Source organism: Anolis carolinensis, chromosome 6 (genome assembly GCF_035594765.1).
Source record: "Anolis carolinensis isolate JA03-04 chromosome 6, rAnoCar3.1.pri, whole genome shotgun sequence".
Taxonomy (NCBI): domain Eukaryota; kingdom Metazoa; phylum Chordata; class Lepidosauria; order Squamata; family Dactyloidae; genus Anolis; species Anolis carolinensis.
The window spans coordinates 87,574,554-87,597,954 of record NC_085846.1 but is presented as its reverse complement, the minus strand read 5'-3'; the positions used below and the strand labels follow the sequence as shown (position 1 = coordinate 87,597,954).

Sequence of the window (23,401 nt, the reverse complement as noted above, 5' to 3'; positions counted from 1 at the left end):
TTGATAACACTCGAGCCCGAAATCTCGGACCAGCTGAGCAAGTGGTTGCATATAGATGTTAAACAACAGAGGGGAGAGAATGGCCCCCTGAGGAACCCCACAATGTAGAGGGGACCTCTCAGAGACCAGGCCCCCCCTCTCCACTCGCTGTCCACGGTTGTGAAGAAAGGAGGCCAGCCAATTTAAAGCTGTCCCCCTAACTCCAGCAACGGCAAGGCGGTGGGTCAGAAGATTGTGATCGACTGTGTCAAATGCTGCTGTGAGATCCAATAACACAAGCAACACCGACCCGCCCCGGTCAAGCTGGCATCGGAGATGATCTGTGATGGAAACCAATACAGTCTCTGTCCCATGCCCCGCACGGAAGCCAGACTGGAAAGGATCCAGTCTGGCTGTGTCGTCTAGGAACTGCTGCAGCTGCACCGCTACTGCCCTCTCAATCACCTTGCCCAGAAATGAAAGATTTGAAACTGGGCGGTAGCTGGAGGGAACCAAACGATCTAAATCTGGTTTTTTCAGCAGAGGAGAGACCACTGCCTCTTTTAATCCCTCTGGAAAGACTCCTTGCTCAAGGGAGCTGTTTATTATCTTCAGCAGCGGGTCATGTAATCCCTCCAAGCAGGATTTTACAACCAAGAGGGACACGGGTCAAGGGAGCAAGTGGTCGGTCTAGCTGCAGCTATGAGCCTATCGAGACCCTCTGCGTCCAGTGGGATGAACTGGTCGAGGGTGGGCCCAGCAAGTGGCCACGGAGTCTCAAGTTCTCTCATTGTATCAGTTGTGGCGGGGAGGTCCCGGCGTAGTAGTGAGATCTTGTCAGCAAAATAGCTTTGAAAAGCCTCGGCTGAAGGGGTCTGATCATCACTTTTTGGGTTGGTAGGAACCGTCGTTAGAGATCTAATTTTGTCTGCAGATTGGTGTTTACATTACTGTTGATTGTGGTTTTAATGCTTGTTTTAAAACTTTTATTAGTGCAAATGATTTTGGAGATATGTCAAGAGGTGATTCGAATTCTTAGATGATATTAACAGAAACAACCACAATAAAATGTCTATATTTATACTACTGATGGTACCATCAGTGGCTGCTTCCCATACTTTTAAGATTTGGAACTGGACATAAGGGTCTCACATTATTATAACCTGCTATTAATATGTTTATAACAACATTAAATGAGATGAAGTATATCTATGCATTCTGATATATTTGTGGAAAAACAGACAATTTCCTGATTTTTCATTCTCATTCCAATTTCTGATTTTCCCATTTATTCTCATTCTCAATTCCATTGTTCAAACATTAAAAATCTTGTGTGGTCTGTAAATGATGAGTAGGCTAACCTAAGATGAAATTTAAAAAAAATCAGAGAATATGTTCCCAAGGAATGCATGCCAGAAGTATAGCATGCTAGTGCAAAACTTGCCTCAAAGTTTTGTCCATGTGCCAGAAACCCCTGCCTGATCCTCTGCCATACCATCTGAAAAGCACAGCAATCCCTCCCACAGATAAGATCCACAAAAGTTATAGAAATTCAAAACAAAACATTGATTTCAAGCAATGTGGGATGAAGTCTCAGAAGCCAAAATAATGCAGAACTTTTCCAGAGAAAACAGAGAAAACCATGCCCTCCCACTGAAAAATCCCAAGGTGGGCTTGTACACGGCATATTATGTTAAAAGCATGCAATAATCCACATCAATTCAACCTCTCCATCCTACAACTACTTTACTTCTTACAGCTGCAATCCTAAACATGCTGACTGGGAAACAACTCCCTCTTGACTTAGATGGGGCTCACTTATAAGTAGGTATGCATAACGGTGTCCTATATCACTTTCTAAGTGGAGCTCACATCCAAAATCCACATTAATTTTCATAGGACTCTGTAGACCAAATGTCCTGTGGTATAGGGTGGAGAATATATCACTGTAAGAAATTGATAGATTATTCCAGTTAACTTTACATAGATCTAAAAATGAAGGCAGTTTAGAATGAATAAATAAATAAATCAGGAGCAACTCATGTAATTTTCTAAGGTAATGTTTGTATCTAAAAACCAATCCTCTGATAAAGCAAGTTATTTTTTCACTGGTTTCCTAGAAATCTGTTTTTCACAGTTGCAATGGGTCAAACTATATCTAAAAGCAAACCCCAATCCTAGTCTTTGTTCAACATTAAAATTCTGATTGCTTTATAGGTATTAGCCAATATGTTGTTGTTTTTTAATTTCTTGGCAGGAAATGATAAAATTTGCGTGGATATCTTCCTCTTTTAAGGAGATCACCAGCACAGGGCAAGGCACCTTAGTCAAGACCACCCTTTACAATTTGGGAATTTCTATAAAAGGATGCACTTTTCCTTACCCCAGGATGTTTTTCTGAGTAATTTGTTGATAATGACATAAAACATAGATCTGGCCCTAATTAAGAAAAGAGCAAAATATCAGAAGGAAAGTGGCCATGTTTTTGGTAAGAGGAGTGTTCGCATTTGAGAATAGGGATTGTGTTTCTTCTTACTGCCTTTTACCAATGCATGCTCTATATTTATTTGTTTGAAGACAACACAATAACTCAATAGGTGATGAAACAATGGAACAATACTGTAAATTAGGAGTTATTTATTCATTTTCCAAAGCACTGGATCTGAAAAAAACTAGTGAAACCATATATGTTAATGAGAAGCTCTTCATCCCATCCCTGACATTACTTTGTGTGAAGAGATTGAAATTTATCTGTTCTGGGAGAACACATGGTCTATATCACTGTATCCAGCATCCAAAATGTTAACAAATCTCCAAGAGTGATTATATTTTGATTTTATCTGTTTTAGATATCAGCTTCCCTTGAATCTGTCTAAAACAGCTCAAATAAGTTCAGAATTCATTTCAATCTGAAACTAATGACTAACAAGAAAACACAGAAAACACAAGAATTGAAAGGTCTGTAATTTTGTGCATTGACAGAACAAATGAAATCACATAGCTTTCCCTTTCTATTTGGGTGGGGGGGGCACACTTGGAAACAAGCTCCATCCTAAGAGAATTAAATAACAAGTCGTGAGACAGGTGACATCTTGCTAAATTACCTCCCTCTATACTACCACCAATGGGCATCCCTAAAAAAAGAAATGAATAGAGTTTTGGAACAGTTTCATCTTCAGGTACAACAGAAAATGAATTTACAGGACAACACTGAACTACATGGGTGAGTCATCTTAATTTGTATAAGGTGGCTTTGTATGTTCCTGATGAAAAGAATATTCAAAATATTAGAATCATTAACAAAAGGATTTCAGGAAACTCAAAGGAAAGAACCTAGGAAGATTTTTCTGTCAGGACTTCTATGCAAAGTTCATCATACAAGGTTTTTGCTAGCAAATGCTTTTTTCTTCACAGGAAACCTGTTTCTACTATATAGAGAAAGAGCATTCTCTGCATAGAAATTCCACAAATAATGCCCTCCTTCATGCAAAAACAAGTTCCATGTGCAGAATATGTCTTTTTGACTCAGGCTAAGTCCCAACCACCAAATAATAATACAATATTCAAGGAGGTTCTCTCAGTGGGAAGAACCCAGTGAATGGATTGTTCTTGCTGAGGTAAAAGAATGATTATGAAAATCACATGATCACATAGTTGGTATACTGTAATAGAGGGGTACTGACCACTGGAGACTAGGGTTCTCCACTCAAGCATGGAAACTTACTGGGGAACCATAGGCAGGTATCGCACTAAGTCCCAGAAGCCCCATGATAGCTTCACCTGAAACAATAGATAAAAGCATGCACGTTCTTCTAGTCCAACTACCACAACAGACTATCCCACATACTGAAAAGCACACCACTGATGGCTGAGGCCAAACTAAACTACAGGAGAGGATGGGATATCCTGCAATGCCTCAGGTTCTGATTAGAAGTTTTTAAAGCAGCTGCCTCTAATGCTGAGAAATCAAAAGTCCATATAGACACAATAGCCCTGTGATGCCACATCTGCAGCTGAGCTACTCACCTAGTTGTCTAAGAATATATTTCCATATACTTATAGCTACACAGAGAGTGCATTTGAAGAAATCGTAGGATTTTTACATTCGGGAGTGCATATATTTATTACTCCTCAAATTGCATTAATAAAAAATCTGAAATGTCACTGCGAGAATATATTCATTCTGGAAAGATCTGAAAAGGAAACCATTGGAATGAGAATGAAAGACAGCAGATAATTCTCTTTTTGTTCTTAAGTGTTCTTATTTTCCTGTGTTCTGGGCTGTCTCTATAAAGATTGATGTTTGGTGTCACTACTAGGAAGTGCAAACTGTTCAGCTTCATTGCAAACTATGTCCTCATCCTCTTGCTCTGCTGGATACCACATACTTTGGCAGCTGATATTCAGATGGGAAGTGCTTTTAATGGACAGAATAGCTGCCAGTGAAACCTTTTCCCACAATGTCCAAAATTTTGGATGTGGACACATTAAAGGAATACACAGCCAAAACACACCAAGAATGAAAGAATTGCTGAAATGAATGCAGATGAATGCAAACCCCCAAAATTCTTAAAAGAGACTGAAAGAAAAAGGCAGCAAGTGAATCACATTTTGTTGGGATTTTTAAAAAACAAAATGGTCAGGAATCAAATAACCATGCAACAGGAATGCCAATTGAAATTTGTTTTGTCAAGGATTTTAGGCAGAATAAACTCAGGAGGCACTCATCCAGAGTGGATCCAAATTCTCTTTCCTTTCTTTTTGTACTCTTTCTCTGTATTACTGAAGAGGGAGGAAACCACTCTCAAGTTTTTCAACCACTATTCTTACACATTTCCCTATTTGAAACTCTTTTAGAAATAGGAAATTTGGGGGGGGGGGCAACTGCATGGTGGGAGAGGCAGGGGCCAATTTTCCCGAGGTTCCCATTGTTCACACCCATTTCATGGCATGTCCAAATCAATGTTCTCCTCTGTAGTCCTTTTGAAAACAGTCACTGAAAGTGACATTGTATCACTATCTATCACCATTGGCCTACTGAGGAAAACTGAATTATTTTGACATAGTGGGATTTCTGCAGAGGTGTTGCATGTTTTCATGTATTTGGGGAATCTCCTGTATTGTTTTCAATTTAAAAAATTGCCACAAAATCATACCAAAGAATTTTAGAAGTAGAAATGTTGGGTGATTTGGGGACTACTTAGTGGCTTCAACAACCACAGAAGTGAGTTCCTGTGAGCTACTGTCTGCCCATCTTTGTGGCACTTGGTTGGCTCTTCTACAACTGCAGAAGTAGCCATGAAAACAAGAACTGCTTTTCTGAGCCACATAGCAATGGCTCAAGTGGCACCCCATGCAGGAGAGACAGCAGTTTCAGAGACTGAGAGTTGACATTTTGCAGTGATATGAGCATCCTGGTTTTGAAAGAACAAGCTCCATATCCCTTAAATGGTTTCCTTTATTTTCAATGCTACATTCTCTCCCATGACACAAGACAACACTGCATTAGAAACCATTTTCAAAAAAGATTTTCAATATGAAATAGGAAGAGACTGGTTCAGAAGGAAAGGAAAAACTTCAGTCCTGTCGAGAAAGGCTAAATTTACTGGGTTTAACTTCAAGCAGCTTTTTATATTTTAGTGAAAGCATTTAAATTGTCTAGAATGTTTAACTTCAATAAGAAAAGTTGCTGTTTTATCGCTTGGCAATTTCTTTCCAGAGAAATTATTGTCCCAAATGTATTATGTGGACACAGCAAACAGAAGACATTTATGTTGCAATAGGTTTTGTAATGGGATGGCATTTCAACCTTGAAAAGAATGAGAGTATGTGCTTTGCTCACATTTTGATAACGAAACACACTATGTTGCAGACCAGTGGGCTTGAAGCAAAACTGGCATACTGTGAACAATGCAGTCCACACTAAATATTTCTCACTGTGATCCTATAATAATCATGGATGTTGGAATCAATGTTGCCTACATCCTGACTGGGGTGGAACGAGATAGCCCTGAAGAGCTCAGTACCAAGGTCTCTTTAGCCTTGTTCTGTTTTGTGGCTTGGAGACGGTGTACAGAGGAATGGGCTACTCTTTCAATCACATGTGGAGCTTTTTCAAGTGGTAAGATTTGAGCTAAGAGGACAGCTTTCAAATCCTGAGATGGGGGTCCTGGGCAAACAGTGCACTGAACATTATGTCCTTTACCCACACAGAAGTAATACTCTGAATGCGTGCCACATAGAGTAATCTTACATTACATAAAGGCAAAGGCAAACAAAGTGTCAGGGTGAGTGGTTAACGAGAAGTGAAATACAGAGAAAGATTAAAGAGAATGGGAGAAGCAAAAGAACAAAAGAGGTGAAGAGAAATCATTGGGAGATTTTTTCAGAGCAAAGAAGCTACTCAGCAAGACCGAGACAGAAAGAAATTGAAGTAACAGTAGCTTGACAGACTTGAGACTGCACAGTGGGTATAGAGGGGGAGGGACTCCCGTCAAGCTACTCAGCTCTAGTAAGTTCCAAACAAGGACTCTACGCAGACATTAAACCCATTTGTGTGAAGCACAGAGACCACAAACAATAAATTGTTTCATAGAACAATTCTAATTTAGTATCATTGCTATGTGAAGAAGCAACTTTTTGATGGCACTGTTGCCTCCTTCACCAGCTAAAGAATGCAACTAAACCAACTAGCACACAAAATATGATGGTGTAGGCTACAGCCTTATCATTATGATACATATACTTGGTGATATAAGAAAAAATAATGTCAAAAAAAACAATTATGTAAAGCTTTCATCTCCCACTTGCTTTTTATTTCAGCTTGAATCTTTGCACTATGATACACACTATTTGTCCTCATTCTTTTTTAAAACTTGACTAATATTTTTAAAATAGGAAACAGAAAGGAATTTCGGGAAATACTGTGGCCAAAAATTTTTGTGTGGGAAAAAATCCACTGCAATTTGTATGACTCTTTCTAGGACAAATCATGGGAATGTGTCATCTTCAATATATATTCATATTTTTATCACAGCTACAATTCCTAAAATACAAATTCACTGAGATTTTATCACTATAAAGTACTGTTATTCAAAGAGGGCATGAGCATAAGAAGTAAAAATAAGAACAATTCTATCTATGAAGATTCATGGAAATATGCAGGAACGTCATAAGCACACTATACCCTTTTAACAAATTAGAAATCAAAATTTCCATCTGAACAACTATTGGATCAGCTATGTCTTATGAACCATATCCCTGATACATAGTGATTATGATGGTGTTTGAAGCAATTAAAAAACACCTTGTACACATTTTTTAAAAAAATCAAATGATATTTCAAGTATCACAAACACATTTTATGATTAATCATTTGGTCTCTTTTGTTGAGACTGAGATCTGGACACTCAAGGCACCAATTTGACTGCAATCTTATACCCATTTGACTGAGGTAAGACACCTTGAACTGAACTACACTTTCTTCCAAGTAGACAGATATAGAATTTACACTATTAAAAATCCTACAAAATTTTAGTATGCAAAACTTTCACATAAGCATGCCCCTGGTTGAAGTTGCTTTATACATATATAACAAGAAAGCTGTTCCCACATACACCATCTATGAAAACAATAATCAGTGGGATAACTGTGGGCTTGCCCCGCTCCCCAATGGACAATTACTTGAACATAGGACCAAGTATTACCAAAGATCAGTGAAAACAAAAGACCAAGAACTGGGCCTACACAGGGGAGAAAACAAGGGTAAAGGAAAATTGCTGAGCCAAGCTGAAGTTAAGAAGGAAAAAATACATACATATATAGGGTATGTAGCAGGGAGTTTGGTGTAGTTTTTAAAAAATTAAAAGAAACTGTTCAGCTAAACTCCCAGCAGTATTAAATAAGATTATAATGTTGTAGACCAGGAAGGTTGCATTACTTGTGAAAATCTCACGCAGAATTTAAGACACTGGAGATAACTCCTAAGTCAGGCCAATTTTCCCCCTTTTAAGACTAGTTAAAACAATTGAATTTAACAAGTCTCACAGGAGGAAAATAACGGGTGTTTAGTTACACTGGCTAAGACAAAGAGTATGAGCAGATTGGTGCTCACCATGTACTGCCAAGAAAAAAAGAGATGTTGCTGAGGCTTCAAAAAATGTCAAGGGGGGGGGGGGGGGAAATATAGTCATAAAAGATTTTGCATAACTTTCATTGTTAGACATATCATTTGGTTAACTGATTTAGGAGATGACATTGTGGTGGAAAGGCTGGCTAAGAAACCAGTAAGATGAAACTCAAGATAAAACTGGGGGCAAAGACAAACCAGATAGTTCAACTTAGTTGTGTCTTGACAAAATTTCTGAATGCATTTTTCTTACTATAATAAGAAAATTAACCAGTGTTCTGATTAACTTTCTTGGATGCAGTGTCTTTCATTTGAAATAAACATCATGATCCTGAAGACTCCAAACCATGGTAAAGGCTCCCAAACCATAACACACGCCATGGCTGAGATCTCTTGCTTGTGAGCTCCCATTTTCAGATTGCTCAGCAGTAGCATTTCTAAGTGCAATGGTCCCAAAAGGAGAAGCAATGGCTTCAAATTATGTTTTGGTAGCTTTGACATATTTATGATTTTGGCATGTTTATTAACTGAACATAAATATCTCTCAATTTACAAAATATAATCCAAAGTACATAGCAGAACACTGTGGTTAGTCTTAAGTAATATCTGGCATGACGTTTAAATGAATCAGGCTAAGGCTATTCAGTAAATTCATGACTGGGGAAAGATATGAACCGGAACATTTTTGGAATTCATATTCTTTATTAAATACAATGCTTATGTATTGTGGCTTTTACTGTCAGTGGACTTACTTTAGAGTAAGCATCAAGGGGTTGGCCTGCATGTCACTAGATTATGGGGTTTCACATCCTCATGTTACATTTTTGTAACATGTATGTAGGAGGAGTGTTGCAAAAAAATTGTTCAAAACATTGATATACCCTTAACAAGATTAAAGATTCCAATAGAAGACAAGGTACAAAAACACAAGAGAAAATTCAAGTAAGATTTGCAACTCCGTGCTTGCTGTGCCATGACAATCTGAACATTTTCCATCAAATTGTAATACGGGATGAAATTTGTAAATCTGATTAAATCATTATTATAATATTTATTCTTCAATATAAATATAATTATTTAGCCTCCAAATAATCACCATAGCTACTATTTCCTATTAAATGGGTTATACATTTTGAGGGGGTACTCTGTACATTTCTTTTTTGAAAACACCATTCAAACACATTGTGCCAATACACTGACCAAACTTTTCTTCTTTTTTTCTTTTTTGGCAATCCACTGGCACTGGAGCAGTTGAAAATGTCAAGTGTATCATATAGTTAGCTTATTTTATGGTTATGTCAGCAGTTCTAGGCAGTTATTGTTTGCAATTCAGAAATGACACCAAGAAAAATGTGCAGGCCTTTCAACTCCTGGAAGATAAATGAAACCTTTCTAGTTAGGGAAAGATAAATATACTTGGCAATAATCAGTATCATTTTAAATTACTTGTCACACAAAAAATCTAACAAGTAAATTTGGCATTTAGCCTGTAAATACCTAAGGCAGTAGCTTTTGGGAAAAAAATACTGAAATAATATAGTGTCCAGGAATGCAAATAAACATATTCTTCTAGATATATCACCAAAAAGTCTATTGGCATTTCAGGACTAGATATGGAACAGAGATGGCATTGGTCGCCTTGGTAGATGATCTACAAAGAGAGCTAGACAGGGGAAGTGTATCTCTGCTGATTCTCCTGGGCCTCTTAGTGGCGTTCGATACCATCGACCATGGTACCGTTCTGGGCCGCCTCTAGGTTGGAGCTAGAGGGCACTGCTCTACAGTGGCTCTCCTCCTTCTTGGAGAATCAGACCTAGAAGGTGGTGCTGGGGGACTTCTGTTCAACCTCATGGCCTGTCAACTGGGGGGTCACTCAGGGTTCTATTCTGTCCCCCATGCTGATTCCCCAAGGCACAAAGGGGCTTAGCTTGAGGCTCCACCCTTGAGAGGATTCCTAAAGGGGCAGGGAGAGGGAGGCATAAAGAAAATTGGGCTATCTTGACCTACCCTGCCTGCACAAAATTATACATAAAATGCTAATCCCCTCTAACGAAAAAAGGGGCTCAAAACAGGGAGAAATAGTGAGGGTTCTCACAGAGGCACGACAACACCTCTTTTTCAGTTGTAAAGATCTGAGTAAAGTGTAATAAGAGCTAGGAGCCCTGAACATGACTGCTAGCCTGTGTTCAGAGTATCCTCCCTTCAGGACATTTCTGTCTCTTTTCAACCCTGGAATATGTGATGAGCTCTGGGACTCTCCATACTAGAAAAGAGGCTGAAGTGTTCTACTAGGGAGAAATTTCTCAATATGATAAGGCTGATGTCCATAGTTCCCTCCTTTCAGGGCACTTCTGCGTCTTTTCAACCATGGAGGACTTTGCATAAGTCAGAAGTAGTCTAACTCATGTGCTGAGCTCAGTGCCTCTGCAATGTTTGATCAGAGGCTGAAGTGTCCTACCACTGGGAATTTCTCAATGTGATAAGGTAGATAGATTCCTACTCCAGACTCCCAGTGTGGCCTGCAGCATCCATGCAAACTGAACTCTCCTCTCTTTTTATTATTTGAAAATATTTCCTCTCTGTTTTAATCAATGTGAGCTGATTCCACCTCAAGAAATACCTTTTTTTTTGTTTGTTTGGTGGAGTGACTTGGCATGGCAGAAGTGAGAAGAATGGAAAGGAAAAGCCCTTCTTCTACAAAATGATTTAATAGGAATAGATAAAACATGGAAAAGAATGCCAGCATAAGCCAGCACAGCAAAAGAAGAGCTTGACTAGATCATACATTCCAACATTTTGCTATAAAAATGGCCAGATTCCCTTAAGAACACTTAAGCAGGATATGAGAGCCCAGCACCTTGTTATTCAGGAATCCCAGGAACAGGTACCCAAGGGTCTCATGTATCCATTGTTACAATTGACAGTTAATTTTAAGGTGTAGGTACTCATCATGACATTCTGCAAGTAAGTCCAAAAACCCAAACAGCTGTGTTGATCTATATGGCAGCAATAGTAGCAATTCATAATCACTAATTTATTATGACTGGCGGAACTACATAGAAGTCTATGATGGTAAAGAAGCAGTGGGCTAATTATTATGTCATACTTTGGCTAAAGAGAAAGAGAACAAGAAAGGGAAGCAAAACATTTCTTAACAACAACGTCACTAGGATATAAAAATCATAACACACTTTAATTCCAGGTTAAACCATTTCTGTTGGATTTCAGTTTTATTTACCAGATTTACTGGACAATGAAGACAAATTCAACTCAAATAAATTTGCATTACAAGCATGGATTGTTCACAAACATAGCCTAAATTATTGGTTCCAACTAAGTAAACCTAATGAATCAATGGAACTTAGCACTAAATTCCATGTGATCCTTGGAAATTACACTAAAGACAACAAAAAAATGGATTCAAGCCAACATATTGTTGCTAATAAAATCCATCCCCTTCTTGAGTTACTGTGATGTAAGCCATTTCAAGATAATCTCCAGTGAGAGTATGATATCAATAAAGACTGACGGTCCCTTATTATTATCCCTTATTCCTTATTATTAAAATGGTGTGTGCAAAATTATCTTCAGGCTATGTTACAATAAAATGTACATGAAACGTAAATTAACTTCATACTTAGACTTGAGCTCCATATTGAAGATACCTCACAATGTATATTCAAGTGTTCCAAAATCTGGGGGGAAATCTGATATTTGGAACACTTCTGGTTTCAAGCATTTTGGATAAGAGATACACCAATTTGTACTGTAAATAAATTTACTTTAACCCCACATAGACATATAAACATAAACTCTACATCAACACATTCATTAAGAAGTAGAGATGGAGAAGAAGAATTGATCAGGACAAAAACACAACACAAAGAAAAGAGTAAATGAATCATTTTCTCCACAAGCACACCATGCTGGTGCCACAAAACAGAAAACTGCTACTTGATCCTGATAGCAGTCCTGATGTCTGTGGCTGCTATGGAATAACAATAAAAATCCAGTAACATAAATGAAACATTAGTGAAGCATATTACAGTACTTTGACCTTGGGCAAGGGGCAGGTAACCTTTGACTCTTGCAATGTTTTTGCTTGACACGTGCATCAGAATTACCCTCAATAACAGAGGAGACTCTCCATTCTTGCTCTAAACTGCATGGCCAAATAATAGGATTTAGAGTGATGGACTGGCTGGGCAAAAAGGCAACCTTCTAGATGTTATTGGGCTTCAACTTCCAGCATTTCTCTCTACTGGTTATACTAGTTAAGACAGTATATAGAGCATTACATTTTGGAATAGATCTATTGTATATACTCATGTGTAAGTCTAGAAATTTTAGTTAAAAACACCAAAAAAAATGGGTCAATGTATCCATTGGCAAAAGCAAGCATTGTACCTTAACTCTTATTAGGTTTTTTAAAAGGAACGATCTCTTTCTCTGACAGAGTGGCAAAGAGCCTTTTTGAATGGGAGGAAAAATGGTGGCAGCAAAAGAGGACCGGGGGGGGGGGGTGTTCCCAGTGGCAGCACTGTCATTTCCCCTCTCCATAGAAGGACGTTATCCATAAAATACATCAAAACCCATTATTTTGGTCCCAAAACTAGCCCTTGACCAATTACTAGTAAGTAATATTCAATTAGCTTTCTAACACATGTACATATCTAAAAGATAAATTGCCTTAACATGTGTACAGTCACAAAATGAATGAAAATACAGTGATACTGTAGAAGCAAAAGTATATTGACAAATTAGATTCCTGCATGGTGAATACAGAAGGTTCTAAGTCTTGTTTGGTTGGGTTTCACTTTTACGTTTTCAGAATCTAAATGTCAGGGTATAGGACCTTTCATACACTTAATCATTTCTAGATGCCTACATGAGAATTGAGTAACTGTAGATGGGAGCAATTTCTCACCCCTGCACCATACCAATGTGACCAGCTGCATGAGAAGTCATGTTGTATCTCTTTCATTCACCCATTAGATCACCTGGTGATGCTTTCAAGGTTAGAAGTAGGAAAGGTAAAACTAGCATATTACGAGTAAGTTGCTTACTCCAAAATCACCCCAACCTTTTTAGAAGTGGGGGGGTGAGCTTCAAATGTGGTGTTCATGCTACACTTTCCATACTTCTGTTGCAAGCAGTGCAATCTGTATATGTCTACTTAAAAAGAGATTCACAAACTTCAGAGGAACTATTTTAAAATCACAGCCTAAGAAGTTAGGATGGAAAATAGCAATCACCCCACAATGAACTTACACGTACTTCTCCAATCACAAAATAATTTTTTTCAAGCAAAGAGCCAGAGTGTGTGGGTTCCAATCCACAGATCAGTGCAAAGTGTACTTGCCAATGGGCTATACTCATGTTGTACCTATCAAGCTTCCGATCAGACGCAGAGCCTGAAGAAATTTCTAAACACACGGGAAGAGGAAGACTTGTACAGCTTGAGCATCTTGGGCTTCAAAAATATACGTAATTCTCCTATCCATTCTTCCTGATTCAGATCCTGGCTACCTAACCATTTCTATCTGTTCATTGCCGACTTGATTGAAATTCCTGATGCCTTTTGTTTTTAATTCACAGCTTGAATCTTACTAAAAAAAGAAAAAAAAACTCCTGCAGATTGCTCAGTATATAGTACTTAAATATTCCTTTTTTATTAGTAATTGCACTACAGATTATGTGGTGGAAAAAATCCATTCTTTTTAAGGCATAAAACCAAGTTCCTGTCTGTTTTGCGGATGTTAGAAATCCCATGGCACTTGACAAAGAAGTGTGGGAGTACTCGCTCTCAGAAATCTCTGGCTAAGTACCCAAAATATATTCTTTTTGTTATTATTGTTTAAACTCCCAACACACATAGTTTGAAAGGAGGACTGTAAAAAAAGACAAAGTTTATGAAATCAAAGCAAACAAAATGAAGGAAATAAAAATATATGAATTCAATAATCTATTTGTAATTCTTGAATCTAATAATTTATTCGACAATTACTAAACTATTAGGAAAAAAGCAGTGTGAAAATTATCTATTGCTACTTGCAGTCAATATTTCTACAGTCTATTTTTTCATCTTTTGATTTTGGATTAATTTCTAAGGTAGGCAATTAGGTGCATGTCTGTAATCTATGCCATTAGGCTTACTCTTTCTATAGAGGTTTGTGTGTGAGAGATCCTTGTTTTTCAAGCATTTGGCTCTTTCTATTTAGATTTTTTTAAATACGGAAATCTTTAAATTTAAGCATGCCATCTTTAGATGCTTAGTTTCATTCCTTTGAAGTTTGCAATCAGCAATGCTTGAGCATATCAGTTACCTTGGATGACACAGGGCTGACAGATAACAAGAGCCCAAGCTACTGTGCCTAACTGAATTGATAGACATTCTCAGTGGAGTTGTATGCTGGGGAAAGGCTTTTGTGTGCACAGATTGTTAAGACAAACAGAAAATGCTGTTGCCAAGAAAGGCCACCCTACCGAGCTGTGGATGGATGTTATTATTTTTTAAGAAGGAACCCTCTGATGATATAACTGGGTTGACCCCGTTAGTTAGGGCTTCATAAATCTTTCTCAACTGAAAGTTTCTGGCCGTGCAGGTTGGAGGGCAGACAGAAGAATCAAAAGAGCCAGGATGTGAAGTCTCTGTACTGTTCATGTTAGGTTTGCCTATGGGACTCTGCAATAATATAACAATAGCCAAGATTGCAAGGCACAGCTTTAGTCCAGGGCCTTCTTTCAACCCCTTCTAACAACAGTTTGAATTTCCAGTGTTATTCTGCACTAAAGCCTTACAATGGTATCAATTCTTTCTCCCTTTTGAAACAGATGTCTTACATGTATAGTTTTTAATGCATGTGGCTGTCTGGGACAGAATCATATGGGAATATAGATGGATTCTCTGTAATGCAGATGATCATAACTATTGTCTGTACAAATTATCCTGTTAAATAAGCCATCTGTATAAGATGCTTAATAATTCCTACTCTAGGTCACTTGTGCTGAATAACTCTTATGGTTTTTGCCATTTTGGCAGAAGGCAAAGGAAGTCAATAATAAGCTCCATCATTACAAACTCAAAAAAACAAAAACAAAAAAAACAACTTGAATGCCTTACTCAGAGGGAAGCATTGTATCTTCTAACTAAGATACATGGTTAAAATTCATAATCATGATTCAGATATTATGTTTAACATCTATAATGAAATGAATACATCATTGAAAGTAACATGCACATTCACATATTCAATACTAGATTGAGGAAATGCCACATACATTTTTAGACACAGTCTAAGGTAGTGATTATCTTATGCTATTATCTAATGGAATACATGCATACATCCATGTATAGCTCCTATGTGATGTGGGTATTATTATGTTTATATCTGGACTTTGCAGCCTTTCCATGGAAAGAGTCAAGGTGGGACACACTCTCTTTGAACATGAAAACCCTGTGACAGGTTTGCTTTTAGTCTTCATAAGTCAGATGACCTGAAGGCACAAAACAACAAATCAGTCTTTTTATTTATTTTGATCACAGTTCATGGGATCCCACTGCAAACATAAACTAGATCTAGCATACACACATATATTCTCCACTTTACAAATGCTGGCATAAACCCATTTATTAGTCCTAACTAGAGTGGACTCACGAAATCAATGGAATTTTAAAAAGTGTTTTATTAGCATTCAGTCATTGGTTCAGAGAGTCAACTTTGGCTGAGGCTGGCAGCTAGATTTGGCCAGTTTTTGCATCAAATGATCATGTATCAGCGATACTGAGTTTTTAGGCACACTGAGATTTTAAAAGAAACAGAAACAAATCTGGCATGGAAATAATACTGCTGCTTTGAACAACATTTTAAAAACCCTCTACATTTACATTATGGTTACATAATAAACCCTATACAACAGGGGTTCTCAAACTTTTTCAGGGACAGAGGGCCCTTTGTGGAGCAAAAGTTTCTTGTGGAGTCCCAAGAAATGTTTATATATTTTATATACTCGTATTATATATGTATCAGGCATAGGCAAATTTTTGGACACATCATGTTTTAAAATTTGACAGATGGGCCGGGCCAGTGGCAGACAGATGGAGTCTTTCTATGAACTACTTGAAAAAATGAACTAATTCCTATAGAGTACACACTGTACATATCCAGTCCATAGCTTGCTGGTTTACTATAAAGCAGCAATGAAAGTTATGGGCCAGTTGTGGGAGCAACTTGCATTCATGCTGTACCCACTGTTTGTATTTCACTGAGAATTTCTGGACCTTAACATCTGCTTTGGATTATTGTTGACCTGTTGCCTCAGTCTTGACTCGTGCATTTGAATTTTGGACTACTCTCTCTGGATTATCCTTGGCCTTGGCAGAGTGACTTTGGTAAATATTATTCCCATTGGTGTTCTTGTATGCTGGTGTGTTAATTAACTGTTGGTCTTTGGGACACCTAATATTCTGGGGTTAGCCAGCTGCCTTTGCCGCTCAAATAGCAGGTTCTGGGTTCAGTGGTCGCTTTTTAGCTGCTGTTGGCTTCAGGTGAAATTGCATAGTTGTGGGAGCCACTCCCAGTATGTTTGGTGAGGCTGGCACCAGGAGAAGTTCTAATGTAGAGTTCTCATCCTCTGGCGGCTTCTGCCACTCAGAAAAGCAGGCTCTGGGTCCAATGGTCACTTTTTTCTCTCATTCTCTCTCTTTGAGGATCTCCTTTCCACATAAAAAGAAATGCATGGAGTGGAAATGTCATATTCCATGACACTCACATGTTTATTCTACATCTGAATTGAGCTACTGTTAAGCATGACCCCGGTGGCACAGTGGGTTAAACCCTAGTGCTGGCATGACTGATGACTTGAAGCTTGGGTTGCTGATCTGAAGGTTGCTGGTTCAAATCTAACCCGGGGAGAGCACGGATGAGCTCCCTCTATCAGCTCCAGCTCCATGTGCGGACATGAGAGATGCCTCTCACATGGATGGTAAAAACATCCAAGCATACAGGCATCCCCTGGGCAACATCCTTGCAGACAGCCAATTCTCTCACACCAGAAGCGACTTGCAGTTTCTTAAGTCACTCCTGACACAAAAAAAGCATGACAACACATACCTTCCTAACTGATCTGATCTGATGTCATGACATTACAAAGCTAATATGGAGTGGTAGCATGAAGCCCTTAATGTGTTTTTTTATCTATTTATACCCCGCCTTTCTCCCCGTGGGGACTCAAGGCAGCTAACATTTCCATACTCAGTCATAGTTTTAAAAAGCACTATACAAAAATGAAAACAACCCAAACAAATAAGACAGTGTGCATTAAGATAAAAACAGATTAAAATATAATAAACACATTTAGAATAGCCTTTAAAACTGACCCCCCCTCTAGAATCCCCCCCACACACTTCCCCAACAGCATGCCCCTTATTCTTCCAAATACCTGCTGATAGAGGAAGGTCTTGACCTGCTTGTAGAAGGCCAGCAGGGATGGGGCCATCCTGTTATCTCTTAGAAGTTTCACAGTCTGGGAGCAGCCACCGAAAAGACCCTCTCCCAAACATGCTTGAGCAGGTGGTGGGACAGAGAGAAGGCCACCCCAGTAGATTGTAGCTGTCTACCAGGTTCATAGAATGATATACAGTCTTCCAGATAACCATATAGGGCTTTGAAGCTCAAAACCAGCATTGTGAATTGTGCCCGGAAATGTGTTGTCAATCTGCGGAGCTGTTACAACAGAGGAGCTGCATGCTCCCTGTAGGGCAGCCCCAGTTAGCAGTCTTGCTGTTGCTCTTTGGACCAACTAAAATTTCTGAGCATTTTTCAAAGGCAGCTCGACATAGAGAGCATTACAGTAGTCCAACAGGGATGTAACCAAGGCATGTACCACTGTGGTCAGATCTGACTTCTCCAGGAACAGGCACAGTTAGCGCACAAGTTTTAATTGTGCCAAAGCATTCCTGTTCACTGTTGATACAAGAGCCTCTAGGTTCAGAGCTGAATCCAGGAGTACCCCCCAAACTGCGAAATTGTGTTTTCAGGGGGAGTGTAACCCCATCTATCACAGGATGAATTCCTATTCCAAGATCTGTCTTTTGATTGACTGGGAGTACCTTTGTCTTGTCTGAATTAACCTTCAATTTGTTTGCTTCTGGTATAAGTGTTCTGTTTGTATAAAAACTCCATGTTTTTCAAATTAGCTGTAGTTTCCTCCTTCAAGGTACAGAATTGAAAAAAAAGTATGATGCTTGAGGTGATAAATGCACAAAAAATTGTATTATTAAATAAAACTTTGATTAAGCTTCATATTTATCTTTTGATCATGACTGAAAAAAACCAGTCACTAAAGAGCTTAACTTTTGCACATGTAAGAACATGCTTCAAACAATTTGCTTGAAATGAAACAGAACAAATGCTAGGTGGGAGAAAGAATTAGTATGAGTGGGTGAAAAGGGAAAACGGCCAAGGTTTTCAGCTTTGTAAATAAAATAGCTTGAAACACGGGAATAGACCATACGAGACTTGTGAAAAGATGGCACACCTATTTCCTAATGCTGGAAAGTCACTTCTAGAAGCCAAGTCTCTACTGAATTCAAAACAATGCACAATGGGTGTTAAATTAGCTTTACAGATGCAACTATTATTTCAAAACTCATTCCACGCTATGTGAATTTGTTATTTGGAGTTTGTATGGGTTCACTTATACAAATTTGCATACTTTTCAAAAAAAAGTAAAACAAATGTTCATCAAGAGTACAGAGATAAAAAGGCTTTGCATGTTTATAACTTCCTGTCAGGAGACACAGGTATACCATTGTCTTCCAAAGTGTAACATTATCCATCTGGCCAGCAAAACATCTGGATATTTATCTTAGCTCATCATTTCCTCCTGCACGTCCAGAAATTGTCAGTTATTTCAGCTGAGATTCAGCCCAAGGGAGAAAAGAAAAAGTTACATCCTTCTTTGCCCAGGTTTTATAAACTGAACTTTACCTTCTTCCCTAGGATGCCAATAAATATAAATATAAGCAGTCTGAAGTCTTATTATTGTGGTTTCTGAGTCTATGCATATGAATTGCCCAGGCCACACACCAGACAGATGTGACTTTTATGCCACCATGTTTTCAAAGTTCAACAGAGACAATGCAGATAGTAAGATCGTTTTTCAGAATACATTTTCAATATGTATAGGAGGAAAGGAATGTATTTGCTCCCCCCTTCCAAATGGCAGCACAGAGTGATACATATATTAGTTTCATGTTCAGTCAGACTTGTAAAATGACTTGATTTTAGTGGGTATTTTCAATTTCAGCTTCTGCTTCTTTTATATGAAAACAAGAGTATATACTCAGCATTTGTATGGGTGTCGTTGGGACCGCTGCCTGCCTATTTCTCCCTTCTCCACCTTTGAGAGGGCCTACCTCACAATGTCTCCAAAACAACACTTTAGCAATGGTGGGCACCCAATCTTTGTGGCTCTTTCCTTCCTTTCTCCCTTCCACTCATACACATATCACCTTTCTTTCCCAGTGACATCACAAAGGACCACTTCAGCAACAGCCAATCTTTCATCAAGCAACAACTAGTCCAGAAATATCAGAGGACCACTTCACCTAACAACTGTCTTTGTGGTACAGGCAGAGAGAGATACTTTTTATATATACTGTACAAGAAGTTCACAAGTTATGAATAAGATAAGATCTGTAGGCTTTGTTCTTAAGTTGAATTTGTATGTAAGTCAGAACCGGTATTTTTTTAAGTATAACTCCACACACACACACACACACACACACACACACACACACACACACACACACACACGAGATACATGCATCTAGCTAGCTAGCTTTGGATAGCATAGGGAAGGGTTCACCCCTGTGGTGTTTATTTTGCTGTCTGTGCCCGTCTTCAGAAGATTTCACATCACTTTCTATCCCTATGATAATTGGATTTTGAAAAACTTGGCTTGTTGTGGAAATAAGGATTGGTGACAAAGCTTCTGATGAGAAACCTTTTCTCCATTATAACTCTTCCAGGTGTGAATTTCCCTTCCAATGGTTAGATTAGTCTCACTTCCCGTTGTCTCACCCCCATTCTTAACTGTAAATCCTTACTAAGGCAGGTGTTTGTAACTTGGGGGATGCATATATACTTTTATATATACAGATTTTATAGAGAGAGATTATGTAAATATAGATTAAACCTCATCAAATTCCTCCCTCCCATTCTTAGTTCCCAAAATAAATCCTTATCCTAGGTAAAAACTGAATTACCTTTATGTCTATATATAGCAACACACTAGTGAGCATATTAGGTCAACATGAAGTACTTTCATACAATCTCCCTGCCTGCAAGTGATGCCTCTTTTAAACGAGAAAGAACAGGATATACTGTAAATAAATATAATAACTGATTATATTGATGTGCAGTTTCATATTTATTTTCTTATCATGACTCTGGATGGGGAAACAATGTTGGTAAGGCGTTGAACAATCAAAATGCAGAAAAGGAAAAGGTTAAACAAACTTTTATTGCTCCTGATCCAATTCAAATACTGCTATGTATTAACAAAATTCCCTGCAAAAAGTTCTGAAACTGATTGTCACAGGTAGTTTGAACCTCACAAAGTTACACTGCTTGCAATTATTGGATCTAATATGAATTCAAACAGGCTCTAATATTTAAAGCCGTTTTTTAAAAACCCAGCCATTCCAAAATGGAATACATTTCTCCTCTCCATGTCAATTTGAATTTGCCTGATAGAATTATGTGCTTGGTATGAGCTTTATATGAATTCTTTAGTTTTAAAAATGGTAATCACTTTTTTCAGGACAACACAGTGCTGCCAACACACTTAATGTCACTGTTTATGAAACATATTCCTTTTCCCCGTCTCTCTCACACCCACATGTAGAATTTGGCTATCCCTTCTGATGAATATTCCCCTCCTCTCAGCATTATTGTCTCATCTCCCGTATCCCACCCACCCCTCTCCCTAAATCAAGTATGGACTTCCTCCCGTAGGATTGCTGTATGTCCGATTGCCTCCTTCCTCTTCTACTTAAGTCAAAAACCCTCCCAGCATTGTTCTAGCCTGGATTTGACCCCATTTCTTTTTCCATCATCCTTGTTCCCTTTAGGACTACAGCCCAAACCTCCCTTCCACTCTGTTCAACAGCCCAACTAATTTCCTACCTATTCTACTTTACTCAATGCCAGTATTTTCCACACATCTGAAGATGTTGAAGAACTTTTCCACTGAATGTGAAACCTGGAGGTTTTAAGTATAATATGACAAAATCCAGAAGTGAATAGTCCATTGAGGCGTCCTCAAGTAAGTTGACTGAATGGGATGGAGCAGGACAGAAATAATATAGAAGAGCAATGTGGTTTCAGCACTTAAATTCCATATTCTCAGTTTAAGGTGTTTAAACCCTGCTTTCTGAACTAAGATTCAGAAGTAGCTTACACCAGTATGTAGTTTCCAATTTTGAGTTCTTTCTTGACATGGTGTCCCCTTTTTTCCATGTCAGAAGTGACTTGAGAAGCTGCAAGTCACTTCTGGTGTGAGAGAATTGGCCATCTGCAAGGACATTGCTCAGGAGATGCCCGGATGTTTTACCATCCTATAGAAGGGTTCTCTCATGTCCCTGCATGGGAAGCTGGAGCTGACAGATGGGAGCTCACTCCGCTCCCTAGATTTGAACCACAAACGTTTCAGTCTCCAGTCCTGCCGGCACAATGGTTTAACCCACTGAACCACTGGGGGCAATGTTATCCCTAACAGAACAGGAATAAGAGCTTTATGTTGTTATTCAGAGTCTGATCCACAACAAATGCTCACTACTTCTTCCTCCTCTTCCCCCCATCCTCCTCCTACGGCCTTCCTGCCTTTGGCCCCCCAGGGCTTCTGATGCTGCCTGCGGGCCTACTTCCAGCTCTGGCCCCACTTATTCCCATTTCCCTTCTCCACCTCAGGCACTGGCCTCTTTTTCCTCCCCCCAGGAGCATTGATGGTGGCAAGAGACCAGCCCTGAACCTCCCAACAGCACGGGTGAGGTTCAGGGCTGGTCTCTTGCTGCCACCAAGGCTCCTGGCCAGCTCTAGCTGCTACTCCTTCTTGCTCTTAAGGTTGCCCAACAGTGACGGGAAGTGGCGCTTCCTGCCCCAGCTCTGAAGAGGTGTGCCCTGAGCCTCCTTGTGTAGCCAGGGGTGGAAGCAGTCCTAGGAGGCAGTGGCGGCATGGCAAGAAGGGCGGTGTAGCTCAGTTCGGTCCAGTCTTAGTGCCTCATGAGGGGCTAGGCATGTCACCACAGGGCCCACACCACCTGCTGACTGCTCTGATTGCAGCCTTCATAAATGCAGCTGTGCATTGCCATGTGTGCTTGGAGGGGGGAGGGGAGGAAGGGGTAGTGCGGAGCCCCTCAGTATGCTTCACAGAGCCCCAAGGGCTCCACAGAGCACACTTTAAGAGCCGCTGATCTAAACATTCATCAATACCTTCTTCTAAGAAAGAAAAAGTGGCGGAGTCTAAGGAGGAATGTAGCTATTGCTGCTGCCACCAACCATCAGCTGCTACTGTGGACAGCTACCTAAACAGAGATAAATTTCACTTTGTTTAAAAGTAGGGATAATCTTGATGGACCAATATTCGAGAGACCACAGGACGGTTTCCACTGTGGTACAAGTTGTGAATGAACAACAAAATGCTAGTGTCACCAACTTTACTGGTCTGCCAGGACCATTTGAGAAAATAAATCATATACCCACAGAGAATAATAGCAAATCTAAATAAAAAATCTTACCATGGGCCATGCGGTGAAACCAGTAATATCCAAAATCTACTCCAAGGAATGTTAAGTACCATGTCCATGGTGAGTCCCAAGGTAGTTCGAGAAGTCTATAGTTTTCCCACATATAAATGTATGTTGATACTTCCACACTTCTGGACAAAACACTGAAATATAAATGAACAAAACACGTTCAGAAAAACACTGATGATATTCCTCTGCGGCTCAATACAACTCAGTTCACTTGGAGGCCAGCTCAGTTCACAGAAGGCCCTTTCACACAACACAAATATAGTGTTACAATTCCACTTTAATGGCTGCCCTATTTGTATCCCAAGGAATCCTAGGGGTGAGGCACTAGAAGTCTTGGGACAAAAGTTCATTCAATTATGATTTGTTTATTTCACTTATATGCCACCTTTCTCCCAGAGTGGGACTCGAGGTGACAACCCCCCCCCCCCAAAAAAAAACTTAATAAAACAACTTTCAACACATTTCTAAATGTC

The 23,401-nt window shown here is 39.1% G+C and overlaps 1 protein-coding gene across 1 annotated transcript in view; it reads right to left on the bottom strand.

The window, feature by feature from the left end:
* Nucleotides 1–23,401, bottom strand: part of agmo (alkylglycerol monooxygenase) — a 138,612-nt gene that overhangs the window by 97,987 nt on the left and 17,224 nt on the right. The window contains exon 3 of the mRNA XM_062984295.1: nt 22,911–23,062. Within this exon, the coding sequence (XP_062840365.1) occupies nt 22,911–23,062 (152 nt within the window). The remainder of the gene's footprint in view (nt 1–22,910; nt 23,063–23,401) is intronic.